Source organism: Belonocnema kinseyi, chromosome 7 (assembly GCF_010883055.1).
Source record: "Belonocnema kinseyi isolate 2016_QV_RU_SX_M_011 chromosome 7, B_treatae_v1, whole genome shotgun sequence".
NCBI lineage: Eukaryota > Metazoa > Arthropoda > Insecta > Hymenoptera > Cynipidae > Belonocnema > Belonocnema kinseyi.
In genome coordinates, this window is record NC_046663.1 from 48,175,083 (window position 1) to 48,202,176 (window position 27,094).

General features: G+C 29.3%; 1 protein-coding gene across 1 annotated transcript in view; it reads left to right on the forward strand.

The window, feature by feature from the left end:
* Positions 1-17,703, forward strand: part of LOC117177305 (forkhead box protein E1-like) — a 59,516-nt gene extending 41,813 nt beyond the window's left edge. Inside the window, exons 4-9 of the mRNA XM_033367908.1 lie at positions 11,334-11,927; positions 12,100-12,307; positions 12,403-12,454; positions 12,560-12,638; positions 12,707-12,841; positions 15,373-17,703. Of these exons, the coding sequence (XP_033223799.1) occupies positions 11,334-11,927; positions 12,100-12,307; positions 12,403-12,454; positions 12,560-12,638; positions 12,707-12,841; positions 15,373-15,533 (1,229 nt within the window). The 3' untranslated portion in view covers positions 15,534-17,703. The remainder of the gene's footprint in view (positions 1-11,333; positions 11,928-12,099; positions 12,308-12,402; positions 12,455-12,559; positions 12,639-12,706; positions 12,842-15,372) is intronic.
* The last annotated feature ends 9,391 nt before the right edge of the window (positions 17,704-27,094 follow it).

Sequence of the window (27,094 nt, forward strand, 5' to 3'; positions counted from 1 at the left end):
ACTATTTTGCAAAAAAAATCGCCTCTTTATGTAAGAATTTAATCTTTTTTGGTTAAGAATGCAATTAGTTAAAAATGAAACTTTTTGGGTTGAGGGTTCCAATATTTTGTTGACCATTTTGTTATAAGTTCAACTGTTTTTGATTAGAAATGAAAATCTTATTTTTGTTTGAAATATCAATTGCTAATTACATATTTCGATAAGAATTCGTCTTTTTTGTTGTTGAAATTTCAAATATTTGTTTGAAAATGAACTTATTTGTTGAAATTTTGTTTTTATATATCTGAAACCCTCAATAGTCTTATTGAATTTTCTGAAGAATCTTAGGAAAATAATATTTGTATAACTTAAAAACAAACTGATAATACTAATTTCCTCGTTCTGACGTATGATCAGGATCTAATTTTGCTCGAATTGAAGTGTGAATGAACTTTGGCAAAATAAATAGTCCATCCGCTATTCAAAATTTTCATTTTGTATTTAAAATTATTTTCCCTCAGATTTTGTAATTTCAGAAAGGAGATATCAAAGAAACTTTCTACATTTTTTTATCAACAAATATTTGAAAAATAAATATTTTCGACGCATACTTGAACTACGTACATAAAAAATGGCTTTGAAGGTAAAAACAATAATTTCCAGAGTTACATATTCGTTTTTTTTTTGGCTGGGAATTCATTTTTTCCACTGAAAATGTAACTTTTCCAGTTTTAGATTCATAATTCGAGTTGAATATTCATCTCTTTGGCTTGGAAGTTGATTTTTTTTTTATTGAAAAGTTTCATTTTAAATTTGAAATACGAAATTTTATTATTTGGTTGAAAATTCAACATTTTTTTAAACTGATTCGTTTTGACTGAATATTAAACGGGTTGGCTGAAAATTCATCTGGTTGAAGTTTTATCTTTTTTGGTTGAGAATTCCACTACTTGATTGAAAGTAGAAGTCCTTTGACGCCTTTGTTTTTTCTTTTTTTAAAATTCATAATTTAAGTTTAAAAAATCATCTCTTTTGTTGAAAATCTTGTTACATATTCATCTTTTTTTTGCAAATTAATTTCCTCAGCTAAAAATATAACTATTCCATCTATGGTTAAAAGCTTTCTTTTTAAACGGAAAGTTCATTTATTTAATTAAATATTTATATATTTGGTTGAAAAGTCATCCTTTTTGGGTGAAAATGAACGGATTTATTGAAAATTCATCAATTATGTATAAAGTTAATCTATTTCGTTAAAAATTCAACCGTTTTGTAGAAAGATCGGTTTTTATATTTTAAAAAAAATTTTAATGAAAATTAATCCTTTTGGTTGAAAATTTAATTATTTCGTTGAGAATGCAACATTTTGGAAGACATTTTTTTCTTAATAAAATGAAAAATCTCTTTTGGTTGAGGATTCAACTATTTCATTGAAAAATCTTTTTTTTTTGGTTCAATTCAACTTTTATAAATTTAAAATGAAAATATATCAACTGATTTGGTCATTCGTATATAAAAAATAATTACTTGAAAATTCAACAATTCGGTAAAGAATTAAATTGTTTGGTTGAACTATCGTTTTTTAATATTTAATTCAACAGGTCAATTTTTTTTTTAATTTAATGTTTTAAACTGAAAATTCCATTTTGGTCTGATAAAAACTTTTTTATTTGAAAATTCATCTATTTGGTGTAAAATTCCTCTTTCTTGATTGAAACGTCATCTATTTGATTCAGGATTCAACTATTTTGTTAAAAAATCGTACTTTGATTGAAAAATCAACTATTCTCACAAAATCATCTTTTTTCAAAGAAAACTCAACTATTTCGTTCAAATTTCGTTCTTGTGGAAAATGCTGTATTTTGTTTTTGTTTTTGTTTTTTTTTTAATCCCAGAAAAACAGGAACAGAAACAGAGACCCTATTCTTTAAATTTAAAAAGTGCGGCAACTTCGAATCAATCACGCGTATCCATGACCTTGTTTAATTTATTTTGAAATCAGGTCGTGGTATAATCTTCGCATACGAACGTATTTATAGATGCGTTGTAGTAAACAAGGGCACGGTTTAGGGGCAGTCAGTTACGCGAGATAAGAAGAATGGCGTGTTATCGTAATGCTCATTACGTATGCAAGATTGTTCTATGTACCACAAGTGACGATTCTCTGAACTTTAACGATTGTTAATTGCTCTAATGTGGCCTTTAAATGATCAGGTGATAGCTGCGATAACCAAAGCTTATAATTTAAGCAATAGGGGAAACCTGCCTATAGTGGATAATGCAACCTGCTGTATTTAATAATTAATGAAAAATACTAATGTATGTAAAATAATTAATTTAATTCAAACAATAATTAAGACACTATACGCGTTCATAATTTGAAATTAAAATTCTTTTTTTTTTATTTGTGCTCTTAAGTAGTGATTATCCATTGTAGGTTGCATTATCCACTGTTAGGAGGTTTCCCCCTACAATTTAACATGGAAATGGGGTCGTTCAAAAAGTACTTGACGCTATTTTGATTACTTTTTCCACCCCTCCCCTTCTTTGTCGCAAATCAGCACATAAAGCTTGGCACCCCCCCCCCCCCCTATCTTGGCCCCCCATCCTGCTCTTAAGACAGAATTTGACTTAAATTTTTATTTTAATTTTAATTTAGGTTCTTTAAATAAAATTAATTTGTAATTCTGGTAGACCGGGGCACGTTGTCAAACATTTTCTTTGAAGATTTTTATTTTTTTTCACATTTTCATTTTTTTCACATTTGATATTTAAGAAGGCTGTCACACGCTAAAGTTTCATAAGTAAACTCTCAGATTCAATTGGACAGTATTGAATTTAAGGTAATAGTAGCGCTATAGTTATTGATTAAAAATCAGTAATCAAATGTCACTTGTGACAACATGCCCCGTGGCCGAGGCATGTTGTCGTATCAAATTTAATTGCATGAAAAGCGTTGCCCAAGCCTTGTTTAAGTAAAATATTTTTTTTTTAAAGTACATAATTAAGATAATATAAAGTTCCTCTATTCCTAAAAATATGCTCAATGTCTAGTTCGTACAAACTTAAAGAGTAAAATTTAACTTATTGCAGGCGAAAATATTTCCCGTCAGCACAGCTGATGCAATCGCGGCACTTTTAACATACCAAGAGTTGGCATACACACCCACATTTTGGAAATGTCTAGTGCTGCTCTCTAGTTTTTACTTTTTTAAATAAAGCCAATTTGACAACGTTCCCCGGTCTACCCTACCACATTAACATACACTCTAGGTCCCATAGAAGCCGGGCCGGTTTTGTAATTCCTAGAACTGCTGGCTCTCGCAGTTTCTCAGGGGGCAAGGGGCGAGAGACGTTTGCGACTCTCACCTCGGTAGGGGCGCGGTGCGCGAGTACTCAGTCGAATATATTGCGCAATATTATGCATTTTAATTGGAAACGGTTCAGGTAGCCCTGGCTGTTTACGCTTCGAGGATTGTAATTCAAAATAAAACAATTTCAAGTCGAAAATTATTAGATTTTAAACAAAATACATAATTGAAATAGTTGAAAGAGTTGAATTTCAGCTAAAATAATGAATCTTCAACAAAAATGTTTTTTTTTTTTTAAGTTCAAGTTTCAACCAACTAGTTGTATTTGTAATCATGAAAGATTATTTATCGACAAAAAAAGTAATACTTTTATAATAATTTTTGCATAAATATAAACAAATATAATATATCTAGTGGATATTTAAACAAGGAAAAGATTTTAATTTTAAATCGGAAACAGTTCAATTCAGCGAAAAAATATGAATTTGCAACAAAATTTTTGAATCCAGAACCAAAACAGATTAATTTATAATCAAAATTCCCATTTTTAATTAAAACTGGTAACATTTATACAAAAAAGTCGACTTCTTTAAAAAACAATTGAATTTCCCACTCGGATATATGAATTGTCTACAAAAAAGTAATTTTCAACCAAATATTCAAATTTTGTACCAAAAAATAGTTTTAACTCAAAAAGTCGAATTTTCAAACAAAACTGTTGAATTTTTAAGCCAAGAAGATGAATTTTCTACAAAAAAGTTTAATTTTGAACAAAATAATTTAATTTTCAACTAAAATGATGAACCTTTACAAATAATGAATTTTTAACAATAAAGTTACATATCAACAAATGAGTTGAATCCTCGATCAAAATTAATTAATTTTTAACCAACAGTTGTATTTTCATCCACAAATGATTAAATTTTTATACAAAAAGAATTTTTAACCCAAAATGACGTATTTTCTACAAAACTGTTAAATTTTCAAGCCAAATAGACGAATTTTCTACAAAAAAGTGAAGCTTTTAACAAACAGCTAATCCTCAGCCAAAACATTGAATTTTAAACTAAAATCGATTCATTTTCAAGGAAATAGTTTATTTTTCAACCAAACGAGATAAATTTCGAAAACTAAGAAAAACCATTTTTTGGAGGCAATTTTATTGATAAAAACATACTTTGGTTCATTCAAAAAAATATTTGATCGACCTAACCAAATTTTGTTGTTGTATCAATCAGATACTTCATCTACCAACATATTTGGTGAACAGAACCAAAAAATTTAGTTGGGTTAACCCAATATGTTTGTGGCCCTAAATAATAACCATATTCTATGGTTCATAAAACAAAACTTTTTTTCATTAAAACAAATTCTTTTCTAAGTGATCCAAAATAGTATAGTAAACTTTTTAACGAAAAATAGTTGGATTTTCTTAATTGGGTTCTATCCATTCAGTTTGCATTTAGACGGAAAACGGAAAAAAGGAAATATTCTTAAAAGCAGGGGGCAAAAAAAATTCTTTAAAAAATGGATAAAAAGAGCAATAGGGGAACGGCTGAATGAGTGTGGTCTGTATTTAGATGCTTTACTTGTAAAATAAAAGTACTAATTTTTATTTTTTTACCTTTTCAACAAGACTGGTTATATTTCACATTCATATTTTTCCCCGGGCCCTGTGATGGAAGCTTTTTAATGGCCCTTTTGAGTGAATGTATAAGAGAAAGAAGTATTAATAAACTTACTTATTGCAGTTTACTCATACTTAAATATTTACGTTCAAGAATTGAAATTTAAATAAACATAGAGGAAGAAGACCGTTTTGCTCACGCGAGCAAAACAGTGACTAATTTTTTTAAAGTTGAAAATTCAAGGTAGTTCTTCTTTCGCCCTGTGGGTCGCCAGATAGTCATATGCCAATTGGTTCCGTGGGTGCGATAATGCGAGTATGAGCTGTATTTCAAAGATAACCCTCTGCCCCAAGCTAAGATCACTCAGTATCCTCGTATCATCCACGTTGCAACTCTTGTGGCAAACACTGTTTATGCAGGGCCGAATATAAAACTAAAAGAATTTGTTGAAAATTGCATATATCGGTCTTGACACTCTTTGGCCTATTTCCCTTTTTCTTCATTTTTTAAAGAATTCCTCTTTTTTCCTCTGTTTTTAAGAAACTTTCCATTTTCAACCAAATAGTTGAATTTTCAAGCCAAAAAGACGAATTTTTTTAGAAGCCAGTTGGATATTTAATCCAAGAGGACGAAATTTTTTTCTCCAAAAAGACCAATGTTGAACAAAGCACTTAAATTTTCAAGAAAATAGTTGCATTTTAAACACAATAATTAAGCCTTCAACAATATAGTTAAATTTTGAATCAAAAGAAATTAGTTCTCAACGAGAAATATAATAGTTGATACATGATCCAGTAAGGGATTCTAATTTTATATAAAAAACAGTCGAATTCAACTAAAAATATGAATTTGCTACAACACAGTTGCATCCTCAACTAAAACAGATTAATTTTTAACTCAAAAGGATGAATTTCCAACAAAACTGTTAAATTTTAAGGCCAAAACGATGAATTTTTTTATAAAAGTGTTAAGTTTTCAAACTGAAAACATGAATCTTCATCGAAATAGTTAAATTGAAAATGAAAAAGATAAAATTTTAACTCATAAAATGAATTTTTAACAAAGTAGTTCAACTTTTTACCAAGTAGTTGAGTCTGCAATCAAGATGATTATTTTTCTACCAAAAAAGACGAATTTACAATAAAATGCATAATTTTTTTAACTAAATTCATAATTTTTTAACTTAAAAGCGATAATTTTCAACTAATACTCAACCCTTTTCACCCTTTTCTGAAGAATTCCTCTTTTTCCGGGTTTTTTAGAAACTTTCCCTTTTCCCCTTTCTTCTAATAGTACAATCCAAATATTTTTTGTTGAAAATTTTACTATTATATTTTTGGTGTAGAACTTTTATCTTTTTATATTCTCATCATTTATGATTGAGAAAGTATTAGAATTGTCGGAAATTTGACATCACACTTTTTCAACGATTCTCCACGTTTCGAGACCCCCTGAATCCGAAAATCAGGTTTTCACGATAACTCTCGAAAAAATGAACGAATCAAATTCATCTTTGGCACACTTTTTTCAGTCCTAAAATAAAGGACGAGTTCGTGAACCAGCCATTTTTGATTATAATTCAAAAAGTGAGCGCATTTTGAAAATTTTTGAGACCACTTTTTTCTGAATTTGAAAATTCTATGTACGGATATTTATGGTATTAAAAAGAACAAACAATTTACCCTTATGACTTTTTTCGATAAAAAGAAAATTCTCAGAGTTATAGCGTTTTCGAAATTTTTTTAATCAACCGAAAATCAAAATTTGAAGCCGAAAAACGCACGATATGAAAAAAAGTCAAGAGAAGAAAAACATTTCTTTTTGAAAGACCTACAAAAATATAACCAATTTCTGGATTTTCTTCAAAAATCGAAAATTCAAATTTTCATTGCACAAAAAATAATAGACAATAAAAAATTCCATTTTGTAGACAAACTATGTAGGATACAAAAAAAGATGAATGAACAAAAATGGTTATCCCCAAAAAGATCTACAATTTCGTTAAGAATCACTTCTTGATAGGACGCGTACTTTTTTTTTATTCGTGAAAAATAACGTTGAAAAAAATAAAATAAAATGTGTGGAAAAACGACGAAAGTTACGAGAAAAAAATCCAACAATACCTGTTTACAAATGTCTGTCGGAAGTCGAGCGCGACTGTCACGATGAGAATGTGTACCTCAAAGCCTACAGAGCTTTGAGAAACTTAATCTTTGACTATACTTAATTAAGTAGACAATTCAGAATATGAAGACGCATATAAATACTGCCATCTAAAAGACATCTTTTGGATAAAGTTTTTTTAAAGCATTTCAAGTGAAAAGACTAAATATCCGAGCGCGAAGCGCGAGGTAACCTATTATCGAGCGCGAAGCGCGAGATTCGACCGTCGCGCGCCCTAGGCGCGCTCAAGCTTGCGAGCGTAGCGCGCGATGAGAATGTGCCCGCGAGGCGGGCAGATTTTTTATTATAAATTTGGCTTATTTGTCGAAAATTTAATTATTTTGTTGAAAATTAAACTATTTTGTTAAAAAGTCATTTGTAAATTCAACTGTTTTGTTGTTTGAAAATTAACTTTATGGTTGGAAATTCAAATATTTGGTAAAAAGTCTCTTTTTTTGGTCTAAAATTTAAAAGTTTCATTGTAAATTTGTTTTTTTTTTAACAAAAAATTTATCCGTTTGGGCTAAAATTTTATCTTTTTGGCAGAAAACTCTTTTTTCGTTGAAAATTCAGCTTTCTTGGTTTACAATTAACTTCGTTGTTGAAAAGTGAAATGTCTTCTAAAAAAATTAATTTTTTTTGGAAATTCAACAATGTGGTGAAAAGTTTATGTATTTTGTTAAAACTTAGTCTTTTTTTACTAGAAAGTTGATCTTTTTTATTAAAAATTCTTTTTCTTTTGGGTTGAAAATTCATTATTTTGGTAGAAAATCTAACGATACTTGGTTGAAGGTCTAACTATTTTGTCTTAAATTATTTTTGTGGTTGTTAAAGGTTGGTTAAAGATTGGTGTTAAATTGGTTTTCTCTTGAAAATTCGACTGTAATTGGTGGAAAGGAGAACTAGTTGTTAAAAATTAGTTTTATTGGTTGAAAAATAATCTTTTTTTTTCAAATTCGTATTTTTGATTGAAAAGCAATCTCTTTAATTGTAAATTTAAGTATTAATTTTTTTTAATTGATGTTTTATAGTCGTAAATTGAGCTATTTGGTTTAAAATTTATCTATTTTTTTTGAAAATTTTCTTTTCTAATAGAAAGTTAATCTTCTTGGTTGAAAATTCATCCTTTACTAGTTTGTTAAAAATTAATTTTGTCGTTGAAGAGTCATCTTTTCACTTAAATTTTTTTTGAAAAGTTAACTACTTCGTTGATAATTCTTTTATGTCGAATTCAATACGGAACTTCCAATAATTCTATTTGAAAGAATATGTTCCTCTATGTTTGTGAAAATCGCCCTATTATATACTATTTGTTTCAATAAAAAATCAGGAACAGCAAGTCTGTTCTTAAAATTAGAATTTATGGAATTGATGACGACTTTATGAAGCCTTGAATCTTTAATTTCAATAAAGGTCAAAATAAAAAAAAATTTTTAACGCTTCAACTTTCAAAAGACCCACACAGAATAAACTAATGATAAAATTTGTTGCAGTACATTTCTTAGAGGGATAAAGTTTTATTCAGACAACTTCGCGGTTTTCAAAACACATGTGTTGTCATGGAAGAACAAAAGAAAGTTTAACCGATATTTCGTTAAAACGTATCTTGTAAAGTTAATTTTTGTTGCAGCGAATCTTTCGTCGGAAATCGATGTAAAGTTTATCTTCTGTTTTTTCTGTGCCCTTAAAAGGTGCAATGCCCAATTAGTCAAATTAGAAAATCCGCCAGCTTTAAATTTTAAAATCTTAAAAGCTTTATTCAAAATATTTTAAGATCTCATTTGGAAAATTTAAAAAAATTATTTATCATACCGACTGTGCTTTTCGACACGTGTAGGTCAACTGATATTTAGGCTTAGGGTAATCAATGGATCCGCCTTATGCGAGGCACGCTTATTGAAGTCCCTTCAACTCGATATCTATCCTCTTATTAGTTGGGTGTACATGACACATGCCCTATTAAGTTCGCCACACGCCGCGGAACATCCTTATTAAATAACTGAGTACATGTGTTGTGTTCTATTATTGAGTGTGCAATTGTGCATGAGTCTCCACATTCTCTGTAAAGCTCTTAGAAATCAACGTATCATAATTGCAATAGTGAATGTTATGCATGTTTCTTTGTACAAAAGGAGGTGTCTAAGCAAGGACCAAGATTATGATAACATCAGTTTGCAATCACACCTGACTGCAACCAGAGAGTGATGCCATACGACACCACATCTGCTTTATGTCGAATTCAGTTCCCTAAGCCACGTCATTAACAGCAGAAACTCGCGGATTAAATTAGCTCAACAGATTAAAGTGAAAAAGCTTCATAATTTTAAATGCCATTTAAAAATTTGAACATAGCCTTCCTACTTTTTAAATATTAACATTTTTTTAAGTCCCAATAACTTGCGAAGTCAGCTTTCATCTCTAAAAGGGGTCCTCGTTAATTTCTTAATCAAGAAGACAAGTCAGCAATATGAAAGAAAGGTTTCGTAAGGATTACGTAAAAGAGACATACATACTCCTCAGCAGATTCGCTGCATCAACATCGACAAGGACTCGAATATACTTATGAAAAATTATACAATACCAAACAAATGCACGTTTTTTGTTATGATGTTGTTGCGCGAGCTGTATCTCGGAAAGTTTCGAAACCTTTTTTTATTTGTTCACGTCACACTTAGTGTATATGTTATCACTGGGGCGATTTTTTCAATGTCATATCTCGGTGAGTCTTGCATAATTATTCTACTATTTATTGGTTTATTTGTATTTACTACCAGTCGAAATTTAACTTTTCACCATGCAACGTATTTTACTGTCAGCAACAACCTAAGCTTGACGATCTCTGTAAGTAGCTTACAGACTTAGTAATTCGCGAAGTGATGTCACGCAGTATTGTATTTCGCTTATCGGCGCTGAATACCGCGTTTCCTCGTGGAACTCACAGCGTTTCAAGAATGCGATGGATATGATTTTCCACTCGATGACCTTCGACCTGAGCACAGAGAAAATACTAGTATGATGACTTATGACTAAATAGAAATTTGTAGTATATTTTCTTTTTAATTGTCTTAAATTAAATTGAGAAGAAGCATAATCAAAAACTGTCTCTCAATCACTTATTATAGAAATACTTCTCAGATTGAACCAGAAGAAACAAAGGACAAAAGTAAATAATCTCTGATAATGTGAATCCGGATATAACATCTATAAACTAAGATCAACTATGTATCACTATATTGATATAGTTCTTTCGCTTTTTCTTGTTCAGAAAATTCTTATTGTATCATCTCTTTTTCCTTACTCGGAAAGTCCCCTATGTTTTCTGTATTACGATATTATCCTTGTCAAACTTCATTAAAGTTTCTATTGCTGACAATATGCCATTTCTTTTATTTGTACCTTTTTATGGTTGAAACAATGTCATGTTATGACAAAAGCGAACTTCCTTATATGCTATTGTGTTTTGAAAACATGCCCTACATTGCCGAGTCCTACATGTAATATACATTGAACATTGTACAATCATATACCATCCGGGAGAAACTTGAACACCCTATATCACTAGTACTGACTGATTATGCTTGATAGAATTCGATAGCCGATTAGCAAGCACGTGACTCTTCGGTGCATATGATAGTGCAAATTGAGACGTATATCGACGTATGTTGCAAATTTCACTTATAAATCATTTGTAGATGCACTTCAACCAAATAGTTTATTGTATATTATTTAGGTATTTGGTAGGCAGCGCGACATCACCTAAGACACGAAATTGATTTTTATTTTATTTCATTGAGAACAATTACAAAAAAAATATTTTTGAGAATAGAATTTGTACGTTTGTACACAATTGACAGTTAAAAACATTTTTTTTATCTTCATTATTGGGGGGTTTTCATGCGTAATATACTCCGCACAAATTTAATCTCGAGTAATAGGATCGACTACTCTGTTATCGTCACGTATCGACTCTCGGCTCCAAACAAGAGCCAACGGGTGGCTTTACTCTGTTCCAAGAGCTCGCCTCACAAGTTTTGTTTAAAGGTCCAATCGCTTACGAATGGCATAAACGCTTTCTGAGAATTAAATCTGGCTACGTATAGATTAAGAAAAAAGAAATTATGATGCGAGTTATGATGTCAAAGAATTAGAACCGAGTCTCAAGTGATATCAGTTAATTTTTCATTTTTATTTATTCTTGAGATGTTTAGCTCATAAAGAACATAAATTTGAAATTCTTATTTTGAAATTGCAGTGAACAATTTTGTCTCGGAACTACAGTCCAGTGGTTGCTTGGGTCCTACAACTAAGGATTTTGATTCCTCGATTGGAAGTTTATCGAGAACGATAAGTTCACAGCATCATTCCGCCGTGCATCATCACCACAACAGTCATAATCAGAGCAGTCCAAATTCTGAAATTTCCGTACACTCGTCTAATTCGACCCGCTCTAATCATCATCAGTTGAAGGAAAAGGGTACCTCTCCATCTGGTGGAGTGAGAAGTTCGACCAATGGTAATTCCACAGTATCTAGTGCTTCTTCTACTCCTGCTGCTTCGGAAGCAACAGTCTCTGCTTCCAATTCCAATGTTGCTTCAGCAACATCAACCACAACAAAGCCTCCTTATAGTTACGTAGCTTTAATAGCCATGGCTATTAAAGAGAGTGCACATGAAAGAGCTACTTTGAGCGAAATTTACGCTTATATCACTTCGAAATTCCCGTACTTCGAAAAGAACAAAAAAGGTTGGCAAAACTCCATTAGACATAATTTGTCCTTGAACGAGTGTTTTGTCAAAGTACCACGAGAAGGTGGAGGAGAGAGGAAGGGCAATTTCTGGACTCTAGGTGCGTTAAATTATCAGAATCTAATATACTTTTCTCTAATTTTTTTACTTTTGTGAGATTTCTAACTTCTCTTTTAGAAATGTGAGTAATGAATCATACATTCAACTCATGAAGATAAACGTTCGCGCATGATTCATCCATATCACCTTGCATTTACTTTTTCATTTTTCAGACCCTACATATGAAGATATGTTTGAGCATGGCAATTATCGTAGACGAAGGCGTATGAAACGACCTTACAGAAATCCTCCTTATCACCACAAAGGTCTATTTAGTGATCCGTATCCTGCAAGTCACGTTCATCTTAGTGCAACTAGAAATCTTTTCGCTCATTCACCACCATCTTATGCTGCCCCTCCATATCCTCGATATGATACCAGGTATAACATATGCAGTTAATATATAACTACTAAAATATACATATTAAATAGAAATGATTAATTAAAAATTTTTTGTTTTGTTTTTGGAATTGCAGCTCTTGGAGTCTTCAGCAGCCTCAGTTTCCAAGTTATTCGCACTGTCAAGCGGTAAGATTGTTTTTGGTTCTACTATATTATATAAAATGTTTTTTCGATTCTAAAAATATATCGATGAGATGAATATTTGCTTCAAATTCGGGGTTTTTTTTCCAGCTGCAACAGCAATTGCAACCAATGCAATCTATGCAGATCCCGTCGATGAATGGTTACGGACAACTAAGTTCATCTTTAGGTGAGTCTCAAATCCTTTTATCTAAACTCTCATACTTTATGTTTGAAGAAGGCGACGTTCTGGCAAAGCTTTTCAAGGAGATTATCTTGGTGTTGCAGGTAGTGCGACTGGTTCGCCGGTGTCTATGAGTGGTAGCTCTTTTGGTAGCAACTTCTCAACTTGTGGAAGGCGATACGATGGTACCGCCACATATTGGCCGGATGGTAAGTCAATATTTTTAATTGCTCAGAAATTTGAGTAAATCATGTATTGTTCCGGCCTGCTATGAAGTCTGGGAAAATGTAAAAATTAGTAAACGTTTTGAAAGTAGGAAAAAATGGGTTTCGAACTTATTGTGGACGATGCATCAAGCGCAATGGCGTTTTTAATACAGTCCACCTTCTCAATAGTGCCGCGATCGGGGTTGTAGGGGAATAACTTTTCTCGGAAAGTGTACCACTGTCACGCTCTCGATCGCGCACAAATTTTGGAAGCCCTTTCTCAATATTGCCGCGCTGGCTATAATGCCTGGTTCAGGAATAAAAGTGCAAATTACTATAAGGTATCTTAATAAACTACGTTAGCACTTTAGGGGGGTTGTCTAAAAAACCTACGATTATAAAAGTAAATATGGTCATTTTTTTCGTACTTTTACAGATAATGAATAAAGTTTTTGGTACAAAATTAATATTTTTGTCTAAAAATTTATATATTTAGTTGAAAAATAAACTTTTTGGTTGAGAATTCTTGAATTTTCATAAAGAAAATTTTTCTTAGAAAATTAATCTTAGAAAATTAATCTTTTGGATTTAAATATTCATATTTTTTAGCTGAAACTTCAACTTTTTGGTTCAGAATTCTTAAAGTTTGTTTGCATTTTTTTTTACTAAAAAATGAAACTTTTTGTCTAAAAATTAATCTTTTTTAGTTGAAAATCCAACTGTTTGGCTGAGAATTCTTGAATTATATTGAAAATTCGTCTTTGGTGTAAATTAATTTTTTTCATTAATCTTAGTAGAAAATAGTTCAACTACATTCTTAAAAACTAAACATTTTTTTCTTAAAAATTTAACGTTTTGGTTGAAAATTCATGAATTTTAATAAAAATTCTTCTTTTTTGACAGTAAATTAATTTTTTGGGCTAAAACTTCATCCTTCTTAGTTGAAACTTCAACTTTTGGGTTTATAAATCTTGAATTTTGTTTAATAAATCGTTTTTTTCGAGAAAAAAAATTAAACTTTTTTTATAAAAATGAAAGTTGAACTATTTTTTTTTAAACAAAAAAAATCTGTTTTTTCTTCAAAACTTAACGTTTTGTTTGAGAAATTTTGAATTTTATTAAAAATTCGTTTTTTTTTGTACAAAATTAATTTTCTTGTTTAAAAATGTATCTTTTTGGTTAAAAATTTAACAACTAGATTTTGAAATTCAACTACTTTCCTACAAGTTATAAAAAATTGTCTTTCTTAAAAATGTATCTTTGGGTTGAGAATTCTTGAATCTTATTAAAAATTCGTTTTTTTGAGTTCAAAATTAATTTTTTTGCTTGAAAATGTATCTTTTTGGTTAGAAATTGAACTAAGTTTTAAAGTTGAACTACTTTCTGAAAATTGCATTTTTTGGTTGACGATTCTTAATTTTAATAAAAATTTCATCTCTTTGATTGCAAATTAAACTCCAGAGTTCTCGTATTTTGTTGAGAATCAGTCTTTTTGGTATAAAATTAAATTTTTGAATCAAAGTTCATTTTTTCATTCAAATTTAGGATATTTATATAACATAAAAATCAAACAAAACCCTTTTTTAACATCCAATAATCAAGTTGATGTGAAGAATTCCTGAAAATAAAATCAAGAATCTAACGACTAAATTTAGAGAACTACCACAAAACGTTCCCATTGCAATCTGAAAAAAAGGAACACTTTCCTCTTTTCGTTTCCCCCTAAAAAAGAAAAGAAAATTATTCATCCTTAATTTAGAAAAAATAAAAAGGAGGAAAGAAAAATGAGAAGGCAAAAGTGAAAAGAATTTTTCATTTGACAATTCAGCGGTATTGCATAGAAAATTCGTCATTTTGTATTGAAAGTTCAATAATTTAGTGCAAAAAATCAACTACTTAGCAGAAGTTTTTTTTCAATTATTTTTTAAATTAAAAGTTTAACTATTCCAGTTTGGTTAATAATTTACCTGACTTCATCTTTCTTTTTTTTTAATTCAATAATAACCGGATTAACTGTCGCATAAGATTATATCAAGCAAATTACAACACTTACTCTGATAATCACTTTTTTATTTTAATTGTCAATTTATTACCGAAGTTTCACCACACGGCCATGTAGACAATATAGGAATATTGGCAACTTGGCTCGCTATAAACACACACACAAAACCAAAATAAACATAAAATCGCGTTTTACCGAAAGGCTACTTTGCTTTCGGCGTATGTGGGGGAGGGGGGCATAACAAAATCAACGGGTTTTAACTAGGGGGGGGGGGCGTAAAAATTGCGAAAAATTAGTAACATTGTTTATAGATGATACCTAACCTCCGCACGACATTATTGAGAAATTGGGATCCGAACTTTGGTTGAGTAGGGGAAAGCGCAGGAGTGGGGGTAGAGCCCGAGCTTGCATTAGGATTAACGGCACTATTTAGAGCGGCATTATTAAAAAGATGAACTGTATTCAAGTTTGACTAACGCGTTTCTATGTGCATAAATAACAAGTTTTTTCTTTATCTTGTTGTTTTCTTTAGTTGTAAAAGAGGAACCGGGAAGCACGACCGTCTCTCCAAGTGGTTTGTCCACTGGAGTTGGTGTGGGATCAAACATGGTAGGATCAGCAATTCCTTCTAGTGTATCATCAACGGGCTATTCCACTGTAGAATTTCAAAATCGACCCAAATGTTTCATGTGAATGGAGTTGCTAATTGACGATACTAGCAAATTCACGAACATGCCACCTCGGTCTCAAGGTGTCGGTAAAAAAGAACATAATCTTGCACATGACTGATCGATCGTCAATGTACGACCAGGTCAACATTTTTCGAGATTGTATTTGTATATTCTAAAGAAACGTATCGATTTGATCTCCAATTTGCGTCTCGTAAGATTTATGAAAAATCACGGGAATTTAGTCTTAGATGGCTTATTTATCTTACTTTGGCTGTGCGTGGCCCTGTTGTTTTAGGAACTCGCGCGTACCTATAAAACATGTCACAGTATGTCACACAACTCGCGTAGTGAATATAAGCCTAGAAGAGAATAAAGAAAGACGATGAGTTTTGATGTGCGATTACTTCGGTTAGGTACGCACGTATTTCTCGGGTACTGGTACGTACGTGCAACTCGCACTACCTTGGCGTCAGAAATAATTTTGGCTTGATTAATACCAACGCTGAATGCTCGGTATGAAATATGTAGTGCTGCCGCAAATCGCGTAACATAATTGTTAACCAACGTCCCGCTCAATCTTGGGTCACACACATCCTGAGATCGTTGCGATTACATTATATTTAGAAAAAAGTACAAGTTGTTATTTTGAATGGTCATAAAAAACTTTTTAGATATATGGGACCAGAAATTGGTATATAGCTGATGAGTAACGCGAGCGTGCCTAATCGAAATCAGCTCTGATATAGGTGATAAATTTAGTTTCAAAGTGTTTGTGTTAAGACAGTATAAGGCTGACCTTATTCTCATAGATTTTTAGAATACGTAACTTTATCAAAAAGGAAAGGACACTTCTAAACTGGTGTATTTCATTAATAGGATAAATGTAATAATAGATTATATCCGAGTCACAAACTTTGGTCAATGTACAACTCTAGGAAATTGCAACTAAATGTAACAAACAATTCTGTCTGTATTTTTCTCATTGTTTTTATAATGACTGCTAGACAGTATTTCGTATAATTTTATAATTCGTAATACAAATGCCTAGCGGAAGTTCTTCTAATTTGTTAAAGATTTTAAGTGAATTATTTATCTTTCTTGAAATTATTGTATGATACAAAAATATCTTAAATTCATATAAGATATAAAATTCCAAAGACCAAGTCTGAGGTATACGCAGATCCTCATTTATATATTGTGTAAAATATATATTGTTTTCAAAATGTAAATCTATTTAGTTAACATTGTTTTTTTTCTACGCATTATTTATAACAGCATCATAAATATATATTTCGCTGCCGTCGTTAGCATTTAGTGATACATTGTGGAATCAAGCGTCTCATCAATAAACAATGCAATGAATTGCAATTTCAGTGCATATATATAAGGAAATTCTGAAACAAAGTTTGATTCGTGCTAAAAAATACAGATAAGTATGTGCTATAATGAAGATGATTCGTAAATTTCTCAACAAGGAATTTTAATCTCTCCTCTTTTTTTTCAATCTCACCAAGATTGTCACCAAATATTGATAAAGTACCGGGGAAAATTTTTTCAGTATTGGCCTAGAAGTTCTGGTTGCCAATGTTGGCCGAGCAATGGCCAGCACGTGCAGATTATAAATATCAGAAAGAAGAATGCCGTATGAATAGCGTACTATATATAATATAATGGAATATTGAGTTTGCTCAAATGAGCTCTTCTTCGTAGTTCGATGCATATGTCCAATGGAAAGATTGGATTACAAAAGACTTTTACTCGGTTTTCTTATTAATGTGCAGCGCATTGTCTTTCATCTCTTCGTAGAACCACAATACCGACAACAATATAAAGGCAGCCGGTGCGTATCGTTTATTAGCACTGTATAAATGGGTAACTGGTAAAGATAAAAAAAATCGAAAGATCTGAAAAACTGGTGAAAATTCTGTCTACAAAAACATATCCTTTATGTTTGTCCTTATCATGCTGGAATTTATATTATAATTCTCAATGTACGTATTTTATACCATATTTTTTTTAACGAAAATAATATAATAGCGGGATTGAACTTCGTAATATATATGCTCTATTGCGATTCCAAAAAGTTGTAAATATTTTCTTTTTCAAACAAGCCTAGGCACTTGTCATTAACTGGAATTGCGTTTCTACGGTTTAGGACATAAGATCTACTGAAAACAACGTTATAATTATATCAAGATAAGAGTGAAAAATATATTTCTGTTATTTATCATCAAAATTGTCGCATCCTTCTTTATTTATTACACAGGGCTAAATTGAAAGTGCAAAATGGATCAGCAGTGTCAGTTTTTTTTGAGATAATCGAGGTTGCCATTTAAAAAAAAAACATAGAAATAAGCAAAATTATGACACATTTCATGAATGTTGCATTTTCAACGTCGATCTGTGCTATCATTCCTATATAAATTAATTAGTTAATTAACAATAGTTATTAAGCAATAGTTTTTGCATTCACATTCATTACCAGGGCGACCGTAGGCCAGGGAAATCCTGAAAATCAGGAAAAAATCAGGGAGTTTTCTTCGTCAAGGAAAGTCGTAGAAAAGTCAGGGATTTTGATAAAAATCTTGCAAAAGTCAGGGTATTTCTATAAAAGGGAAAAATTAGGGAATTCTGAAAATGAATTTTTGCTGCCACACTGGTATAATATTTTTGTTAGTGATTTATTTACTTTCTATTTAAATTCATATTTCTTTTTTGCACTAACTTCCGGCTCCTGATAAATAATATTTATACTAAAATTTTGTATAATTTAGATGAAAATTCAAGAATGGTTTAAAAAGTAATCTTTTCTGTTTGAATACTCAACTGGTAGAAACTTCGTTATTTTGTGTTGGAAATTCAACTATTTCCGTATAAAATTAACTTTTTGTAGAAAATTCTTATTTTGGGGTTGAAAATTCAAGTGGAATCTTTCTTGATTGAAAATTCAATTTCATTTATTTGGATAAAAATGCAATTTTTTATTTTAAAAATAATCTTCTTTGTTTGTAAATTTATCTTTCTTAGTTGAAAATTGATCTACTTGGTTGAAGGTTGAACCATTTCGTTGAATAATCATTTTTTCGGTGAAGAGAATCTGAACTTTTTAGTTAAAAATTCGTCTTTTTGTAGAAAACTCATCTTCTTGGTTAGAATTTTTCTCTTTTTTGTTCAAAAATGAACTACTTTGTCAAAAATTCGTTTTTTTTTTCGTTTGAAATTACTTTTCATAACTATGAAAATGTAACTTTTTCATTTTTTAATGAAAACTTAATTTTTTAGTTGGAAATTCATATTTTTGGTAGAAAACTAATCTTATTTGTTTAAAGTTTCTTCTTTTTTGTTAAAAAAATTAACTATTTTGACAAAAATTTCTTTTATTTTTGTTTGAAATTAATTTTTGTGACTGAAAATATAACTTATCCATTTTTTTTATTGAACTTTTAGTTGAAAAATCATCTTTTTGGTACAAAAGTGGTCTTCTTTAGTGGCAATTTCTTCTTTTTTTTGGGTAAAAATTAGCTATGTCTTCTTTTTTAGTAAAAAAAAATAACTTTCTTCTTAAAAATTCATTAATGAAGTTGAAAATTGGACGTTTTTTTCAAATAACTTTTTTTTTTAATTTGATTTTTCCATTTTTGATTCAAACTTGAGTTGAAACTTTATTTAGTCGAAAATTCGTCTTTTTTGGTAGAAAATTAGTCTTGTTGGTTTAAAATTCGTCTTCTTTGTTAAAAAATTTCTTAAATTATTTGACTAAAAAAAAATTTTTTTTCTTTTTGGTTGAAATATCAACTATTAAATTTTTCGTTGAGAATTCAACTGTCTAATCAATAATGCATAAATTTAAATAAACAAATTCATACAAATAAATTTAAATTTAGTTTAACTGACACTAAGAAATATTTTTAATAAATATTTTTTATTTGAAAATTTGAACGTTTGGTTGAAAATTAATATTTGTAGGTTGAAAATTCAACAATTTGGTCCAGAATTCAGCTGTTTTGTTGAAAACTTGACTATTTTGTTAAAGTCATTTTTTTATTCATTTAAAATTGAACTGTCGTGTTATAAATTTATCCATTTAAATTATAAATTCTTATATTTTATTTTATTTACAATTATTTAATTTTAATTTTAGATATTATCTTATTCTGTTTGGCCACCCTGATTGTAGGATATATCACTAAGGTATTAAAAACATCTTTAATATTAATAAATATCACTCAATAAGAATAAGGCTTCATTAAAGATCGAGTTAAAAATGATCCTGTTTTTGAGTCTTTGGGGGGAAGATTTTAACTAAAGTGGCATAGATCGAATAATTTTTAACATTCTCATTTTTATTTATGTAAAATTATTAAAATTATTTTCCACATATATCACATACAATAAAAACGAAAAGGAGTGAGAGAGAGAGAGGGACAGAGAGATAGCTTGCCAGCGCAGTAGACTTAAGAGTGGGTGTTACTATAAAAGGGCTCCGCCCACAAAGCAGCGGCAGGGGTTCTCAACTGGTTATTTTAAATAGATCGGTGTATTATTTTATCAGTATACAAAACTTACGTTCTAAAAACCTTTTGTTTTTATTACAGCGTGTAATCGTTATACAAAAGTGTTTTCTTAAATAACAGTTGATGATAACTAAACTGCAATGCTTTTAACAATATTAAATTTCAAGAACATCAAAAATATTTATTCAATTTTTATATATGTTATTTATTGATAATACGATCAGAATGAACTAATAAATTTATCTCATTTTATGCAATAAAATCTGACAGTAATGTTACACACAAAACGCTGGAGAATGATGATCAATCTCTCTGTCGTATTTAATATATAGGTTTATTTTTATTAGCTTAACAGTTTCAGGACAGTAGCGATGATGTTTTTTTCGATGTTTTCTTCAAGCAACCACACATCTCATTAATTTTATAATGTTTATTATTCCAAAATTCTATATATTTTATTATAAATGTACGTTCTAAATTTAAATCAAACGAAATTTGAATATGATTAAATTAATGAAGGACTGTTACTGAAGAGTCAGTTATTTCTACTAAGAAATCAGTCGTTTTAAAAGATAAATCATTTATTTAATATTGCTACATGAATCAGTTAATCGAAGTGACCGATTTCTCTGCTATAATAAAATAGCAAAATTATTTTTAATAGAAGATTCGTAATTAAAATCCTACATTTTAACAAATGATTTTAATTAACCATAAATGACTGATAAAAACATTGAATATGACCTACCCTTTATTCATTGCAAATTTGTAAACTTGTTTTAACTGCTTTCTTGCTGATTCTTTGGCATAGTAAAAATTCAAGATTGTACAGGAGAATTTAATTTAAATACAATTTGATTTTTTTTTATGGATAAATATTAATTTTGTTATGATTGAAAATTTAACTTTACTATTCCTTCTTTGCTTCAAAATTGATATTCTTGGTTAAAAATTGGTATTTTTCGTCGAATTCACTGACTGTTTTTTTTTCAAATAAAAATATTTTTGTTTGTAATATGAACTGGCTTTGATTTACAATTGAAATATTTTATTAGATTTTTTTTATAGATTCGTGATTTGACTTAAAATTTGATCTCTTCGTTTAATAATTTAACTTACAAAAAATTTAATTCGTTTTTTATGGTTAAATATCATTTTTGTTCATGGAAAATTTAACTGCTTCTTCTTCGATAGACAGTTTTTTTTAGTTTCAAATTCAACTATTTGATTGAAGATTCATCTGTTTGATGTTGAAAGTTATTCGTGTTTTTAGGTAGAATATTAATCTTTTCGGCGAAAAATCCATTATTTTTATTAATTCAACTATAGGGTAGGTTTAAAGTTGAACTGCTTTGATAAAAATGTATTATTTTTGTTAATGATAAATCATTTTAGTTGAACATTCATCCGTTTGATTATAAATCAATCTTTTTATTTGAAACTTCAATTTATTGTAATTTCTTAAAAATTTATATTTTTTATTGATAATAAATCTATTGGGCGCAAAATTCATGTAAAAAATTAAACTACTTGGTTAAAAGTAGAACTGCTTTTTTAAAGTTTCTTTTTTTGTTAATAACTTATCATTTTAGTTAAAGATTCATCTGTTAAAATTTAAACTAGTCTTTTTCTGTTGAAAATTCAATTTTTTGGTTGAAAATTAATGCAAATTCTTAGAAATTTATATTTTAGATATACAGTGAAACTTTTCAATAGCCCTCCCTTCTATAGCCCTTCCAAGAATTGAGGCCGCACCGCATGTAGGTGTAATAGGGGCTGTGCGGGGTGCGCGGGATCTGCGGCTGTCACACAGGCGAGCACTCAAACGTGAACAAACAAAAGCGGAGCGGGCTAAAAGGAGTTAGGACCCACCCACCGTCACCCCCAAAATCGGCGCTATAGAAGAGTTTCACTGTATAATCAATTTGTTTTGCAAAAAATTCATTTAAAAAAATCAAGCTACTTGGTTGGAAGTTGGACAGCGTTGTTAAATTTTTTAAAATGATTTATCATTTTCGTTAAAAAATTATATTTTTGGTTAAAGAGGTAACTATTGTCTTTAAAATACATTTTTCTTCAATACATTTTTGCAATTTAAAGTTCAAGTTATTTTGTTGAAAATTAATCTTTTTGGTTTTAGCAATTGTCGATTTTTTCGTTAAAAGTTGATTTTTTTGTCTAAAAAATTAATTTTTTCTATTGAGAATTTAAGTATTCCATTTTTAATTGAAAACTGACATTTTTTTATATGAAAATTCAACAGATTGGATAATTTAAAGTGACTGGTTCTATCAGTGTGTGAAATTGTTGGACTGAAAAAGTCACATTTGACTGATTTGTCTGTCTTTGAATCTGCGTTACCTGAATCAGTCGAAATTGACTTCAAATCAGTCATTTTTTACTGACTAAAATTTAGGTTCTTAAATATTTAACTACTTTGTTGAAAATTGTTCTTTTGGTCTTGAAAATTAATTTTGTTTAGTTCAAATTGAACTATTTCATTTTAGTTTGAAAATTGAACTTCTTGGTTAAAAATTGATCTACTTAGTTAAATTCGTCTGATTTTTATTTAAATTTAAAATACTTTTGGACTAAAATATCAAATATTACATTTTTTATTAAGAATTAATATTTTTTATTAGAAATTCAACTACTTGCTGGACATTTGAACTGTTCATTTTCTTTTTTATAATAATTTACCATTTTGTTTCGTCCTCATTGGTATAAAATAATGTTTTTCGCTGAAAATTTAACTTTTTGGTTAAAGTTAACTGTTCATTCAAATCAGTCATTTTTGACTGGTTCAAATTTAGATTGCATAAAACATTAATTTCAATTTGTTCACTGTTTTACGTATCTGCAAAATTGTGAAGGAAGAGTGAGGCTCATCTAGACAGCAGATAAATTGTATTTGTTGAACATGTTACCAGAGTTACAACATTTAATTTTTACGTATGAAATCTACGAGAAACAGATTTAGAACGAAACACAAGGTATCGCAACTCGCATCCTCGAATCTCGTGATTGACACGCGACAGCTGAAGTTTCTTCTTCAACGGGCTGCCTAATATATGTTTTCAGTTCCTTTTTTTTTTATAGTGAAGCTTCTAAATTTTAGATATACCTGTTAAGTATCACTCATCTATAAAGGGCCGTACGTAAACTATTTTAACAATTTTAAGCGGTGTAAGGGGGGGGGGGGGGCACAAAAGTACGTTTTTCGTAACGAGGGATGGGAGGGGGTCAGTGGATGTAACATTGCTGACTTATATCAAATTTGAACCAAATTCCCCCCCCCCCCGTATAAAAAATTAGTGGGGAACTATTCGGGGCTAATCTAGTCACTCAGTCTTGTGAAAATCTACTTTAAATGGTTGGTTAAAAACGACTCAAAGGCTGTCAGATGATGATATCGAAATTCTTCCTTTTTAATGTTCATTTTTCTTTTTTCATTCTTTTAAACACCATGGATATTTTTGAAAATATGCAAAAAATATTTGGATTCAGCAGTTTGAAACTTTTTGGTCCTAATAGACTAACCAGCATCCGAATAGGGCCCGGAAAGACTAACTAGATGAAAAGGGAAAAAATTAATATTTGTGGTTGTTCACTTTTCATTTTTAATACTTGTGAACACTGGTTCTTTTTATAAGTTTGTTTAAAAAATATTGGTTGAGGCACTTAGAAAATTTTTTGGTACTTTCAACCACTTTGGCTTATTTTGGTAATGACATGGCCCCAAAAATTTTCTACACGGTTTAGTTTGAAATTTATTTTTTTATTTTAGGCTTTACACTCTTTCCCCTATTCCTCTTTTTTCTATTTGGTTGAAAAATTAGTTATTTGGTTGAGAATCCTACTATTTTGTTAAAAAATCAATATTTTGGTCATAAATTCATCTATTGGTTAACAATTGAGCTTCTTTGTTAAAAAAGAATTTTTCTGGTAAAAAATTAAACTATTTGGTTGAAAATTCGTGTATTTCATTTTTCTTTTATTTGTCTTTTTTCGTGGTAAATTAATGTTATTAATTAAAAGGCCAACTTTTTGGTTGTATATTAAACTCTGTCATTAAAAATTAGTTTTTGTTGTTGTAGGAGATTCATCATTTTAGTTGAAAATTCGATTCTTTTTTTGGTTAAATTCAACTGCTTTTTATTTCGAATTAAAATCATTTTTGTTTAAAATACTTATCAAATATCATACGTTTCGCTCAGAATTCATATTTCTGGCTACAAAATAGACTACTTGGCTTAAAGTTAAAGTATTTCTTTAAAAAATTCCTTTTTTTAAGATTTATAATTTTAGTTGTAAATTTAACTATTTAGATGAAAGTTGAGCTACTTTGTTAAAAATTATTTGTTATTGATTGAAAATTAAACCATTTCTATGAAAATCCGTTTCAGTTTTATTTGAAAATTATTTTTGTACAGGGAAATTAAATATTTGATTTTTGATTGAAAAATGATCTTTTTTAGTTAAAAATTCAACTATTTGTCTAAAAATTCATTTATATTATTGTTGAAAATTCGTCTCTTTTGGTAGTAAATTAATGTTATTCGTTGAAAAGTCATCTTTTTGGTTCAATGTTGAATTCTTTTGTTCCAAATTAGTTTTGATTTTTGGTTGAAGATTCATCATTTTACTTCAAAATTATATTTTTTTTAAATTTATATTTATCTGTTTTTTATTCCAACCTGAATTCATATTTTTGGCTCAAAAATAAATTACTTGGCTCAAAGTCCTGTCCTTTATAAACAAACTCATATTCATAAGTTCTTTTCTTTCGTTGAAAGCAACTAGTAAAAATGACTGTTTAACATTATTTTTAATTTGAAAAATTAACTATTAAATTTTTGGTTGGAAATTTATCCTTTTTAATTGGAAATTAAAGTATTTTGTTAAATATTCATATGTGTTATAGAAAACCCGTCATTTTGTAGAAAATTAATATTCACAGTTGAAAATGCATCTTTCAGTGTCTTTCTTTTTTGGCTTGAAGATTTAAATATTCGGTAAAAAGTTTAACTATTTCGTTGAAAATTCGTCTGTTTCACTTGAAAGTTCAACTATTTGGTTGTTAATGTATTTTTTTGGTTGAAAATTAATTTTTATTTGTTGAAAAAGATATCTTTTTGGTTCAAAATTTATGTGTTCTGTTCAAAATTTGTCCTTTTTTCGGTTGAAAATATTATTTTAAATTGAAGATTTTACTATTCTACTTTTAAATATTAGTTTGAAAATTCAAGTATTTTGTTGAAGATGCAACATATTTCGTCTTGAGATCTTAGGAATTTAAAGAGTATTATCACTGGCCAATTTACATAAAAAATATTCATAAAAATAGAAAATTAATTTTCTGGAACTCTAAAGAAGTTTATAGTTTTTGCACTGAGAAAAATGTTTCAAACCATTGGTATTTTAATCTAATACAATTTTTCTTTGATATGAGGCCAAAGAAATGTCAGTTTAATCCAATTTGAATACATTTTTATTTTGTTTGACAAACTACATTAAATTTGAAAGATAATTTTCAAAAATAGTTTATAAAACAAAATATTTACTTCTTTAAGAGAACAGATGTCTAAAGTAAACATCACCTTCATTTAATTTATTTGGTATAAATAAAAAATTATTCAAATCAAATAAATAAGATCAGATCAAGAATTTATTTCAACCAAACAAACATTTGTTTAACACCATATAAAACACAAAATTGGTTTGATTCAAATAAAATTTGTTTAAATCAAACAAACATTTCTCTTAGTGTACTAATGTTGGAAAACTGGCGCAATGATTTCTAAAATATTTATTAGATTTTTAGCCTTTTTATAATATTTTAAAAATAGTTTTTTTATAGTAAACCGTTTTTCATTGCCATAATTAGAAGTACACAGATTCAAGAATATAAAAGAATTCTTGATGCGAAAAAAATCGATTGACCTAAAATGTTAATACATTTGATTGCAGAGTAGAGAAGTTATGGTCATTAATAATATTTAAAACTTTGCTTTTTGTCGAATAAAACTTTTTTAATTGTCATACTTAGTAGTTGATAAAAAATTCCAAAAGATTTCTTTATTCGAGATACAGCGATTGATCTTAAATGTTATTAAATTTCATTGAAGAGTAAAGAAGTTATGGTCACTTATAATATTTGAATTATTTATTTTGTATAGTAAAACTTTCTACATTGTCATAATTAAAAGTTGATACAGAAATAAGAAATATTCTTTGATCCGAGTCCTAAGCCATAAGTACATTTTATTGAAGAGTAGGGAAATGATCGTAATTCATAATATTTAAAAAATGCGTTTTTAGAGCCAAACTTTTTTCATCAACATAATAAAAAGTTGATGCAAAAATATATAAGGAAAGATTTCTTTATTCGAGACAGATTGATTGACCTATAGTCAGGCGCGCACACTCCCTAAGACACAGGGGTAACGACGGGCTATTTTCTTATAAAAAAACGCTTTTTTCATTTTTACTTAAAATCATTAATTGTTTAGTATTATTTTCAGAAAAATCTACATTTTTCAGTCCATTTAACTCAAACCCACACCCCACCCACCCAACTCTTGGGTATCCGCCCCACCTCCTCCCCCAGTTGCGATAGCAACCGCTACTTTTCATACATTGTTTATGGTAGTAGAAAAATTCCTTGATCCGATATCTTTAATATAATTACGTTTCATCAACGATTGAGGTAGTTATGATAATTTATAATATTTTACAAATTCTTTCTTCATTCTCCTAATTAAAAGCTGATGCAGTAATAGAAAATATTCCTTGATCTGCGACCTATAACATATAATTAAATTTTTTGAAGAGTAAAGAATTTGTGATAATTTACAATATTTAAAAAATGTGTTTTTTATTGTAAAACTTTTTTCATCAATATAATTTAAAGTTAATTCATACTTAGAAATGATTAATTGATTTCAGAAGAATCGATTGACCTATAATAGAATTACCTTAATTTTATTGAAGAGTAGAGAAGTTATGGCAATTTATGATGTTTAAACAAAAATTGTTATTGTAAAACTTTCTTCAATGTCACAATTAA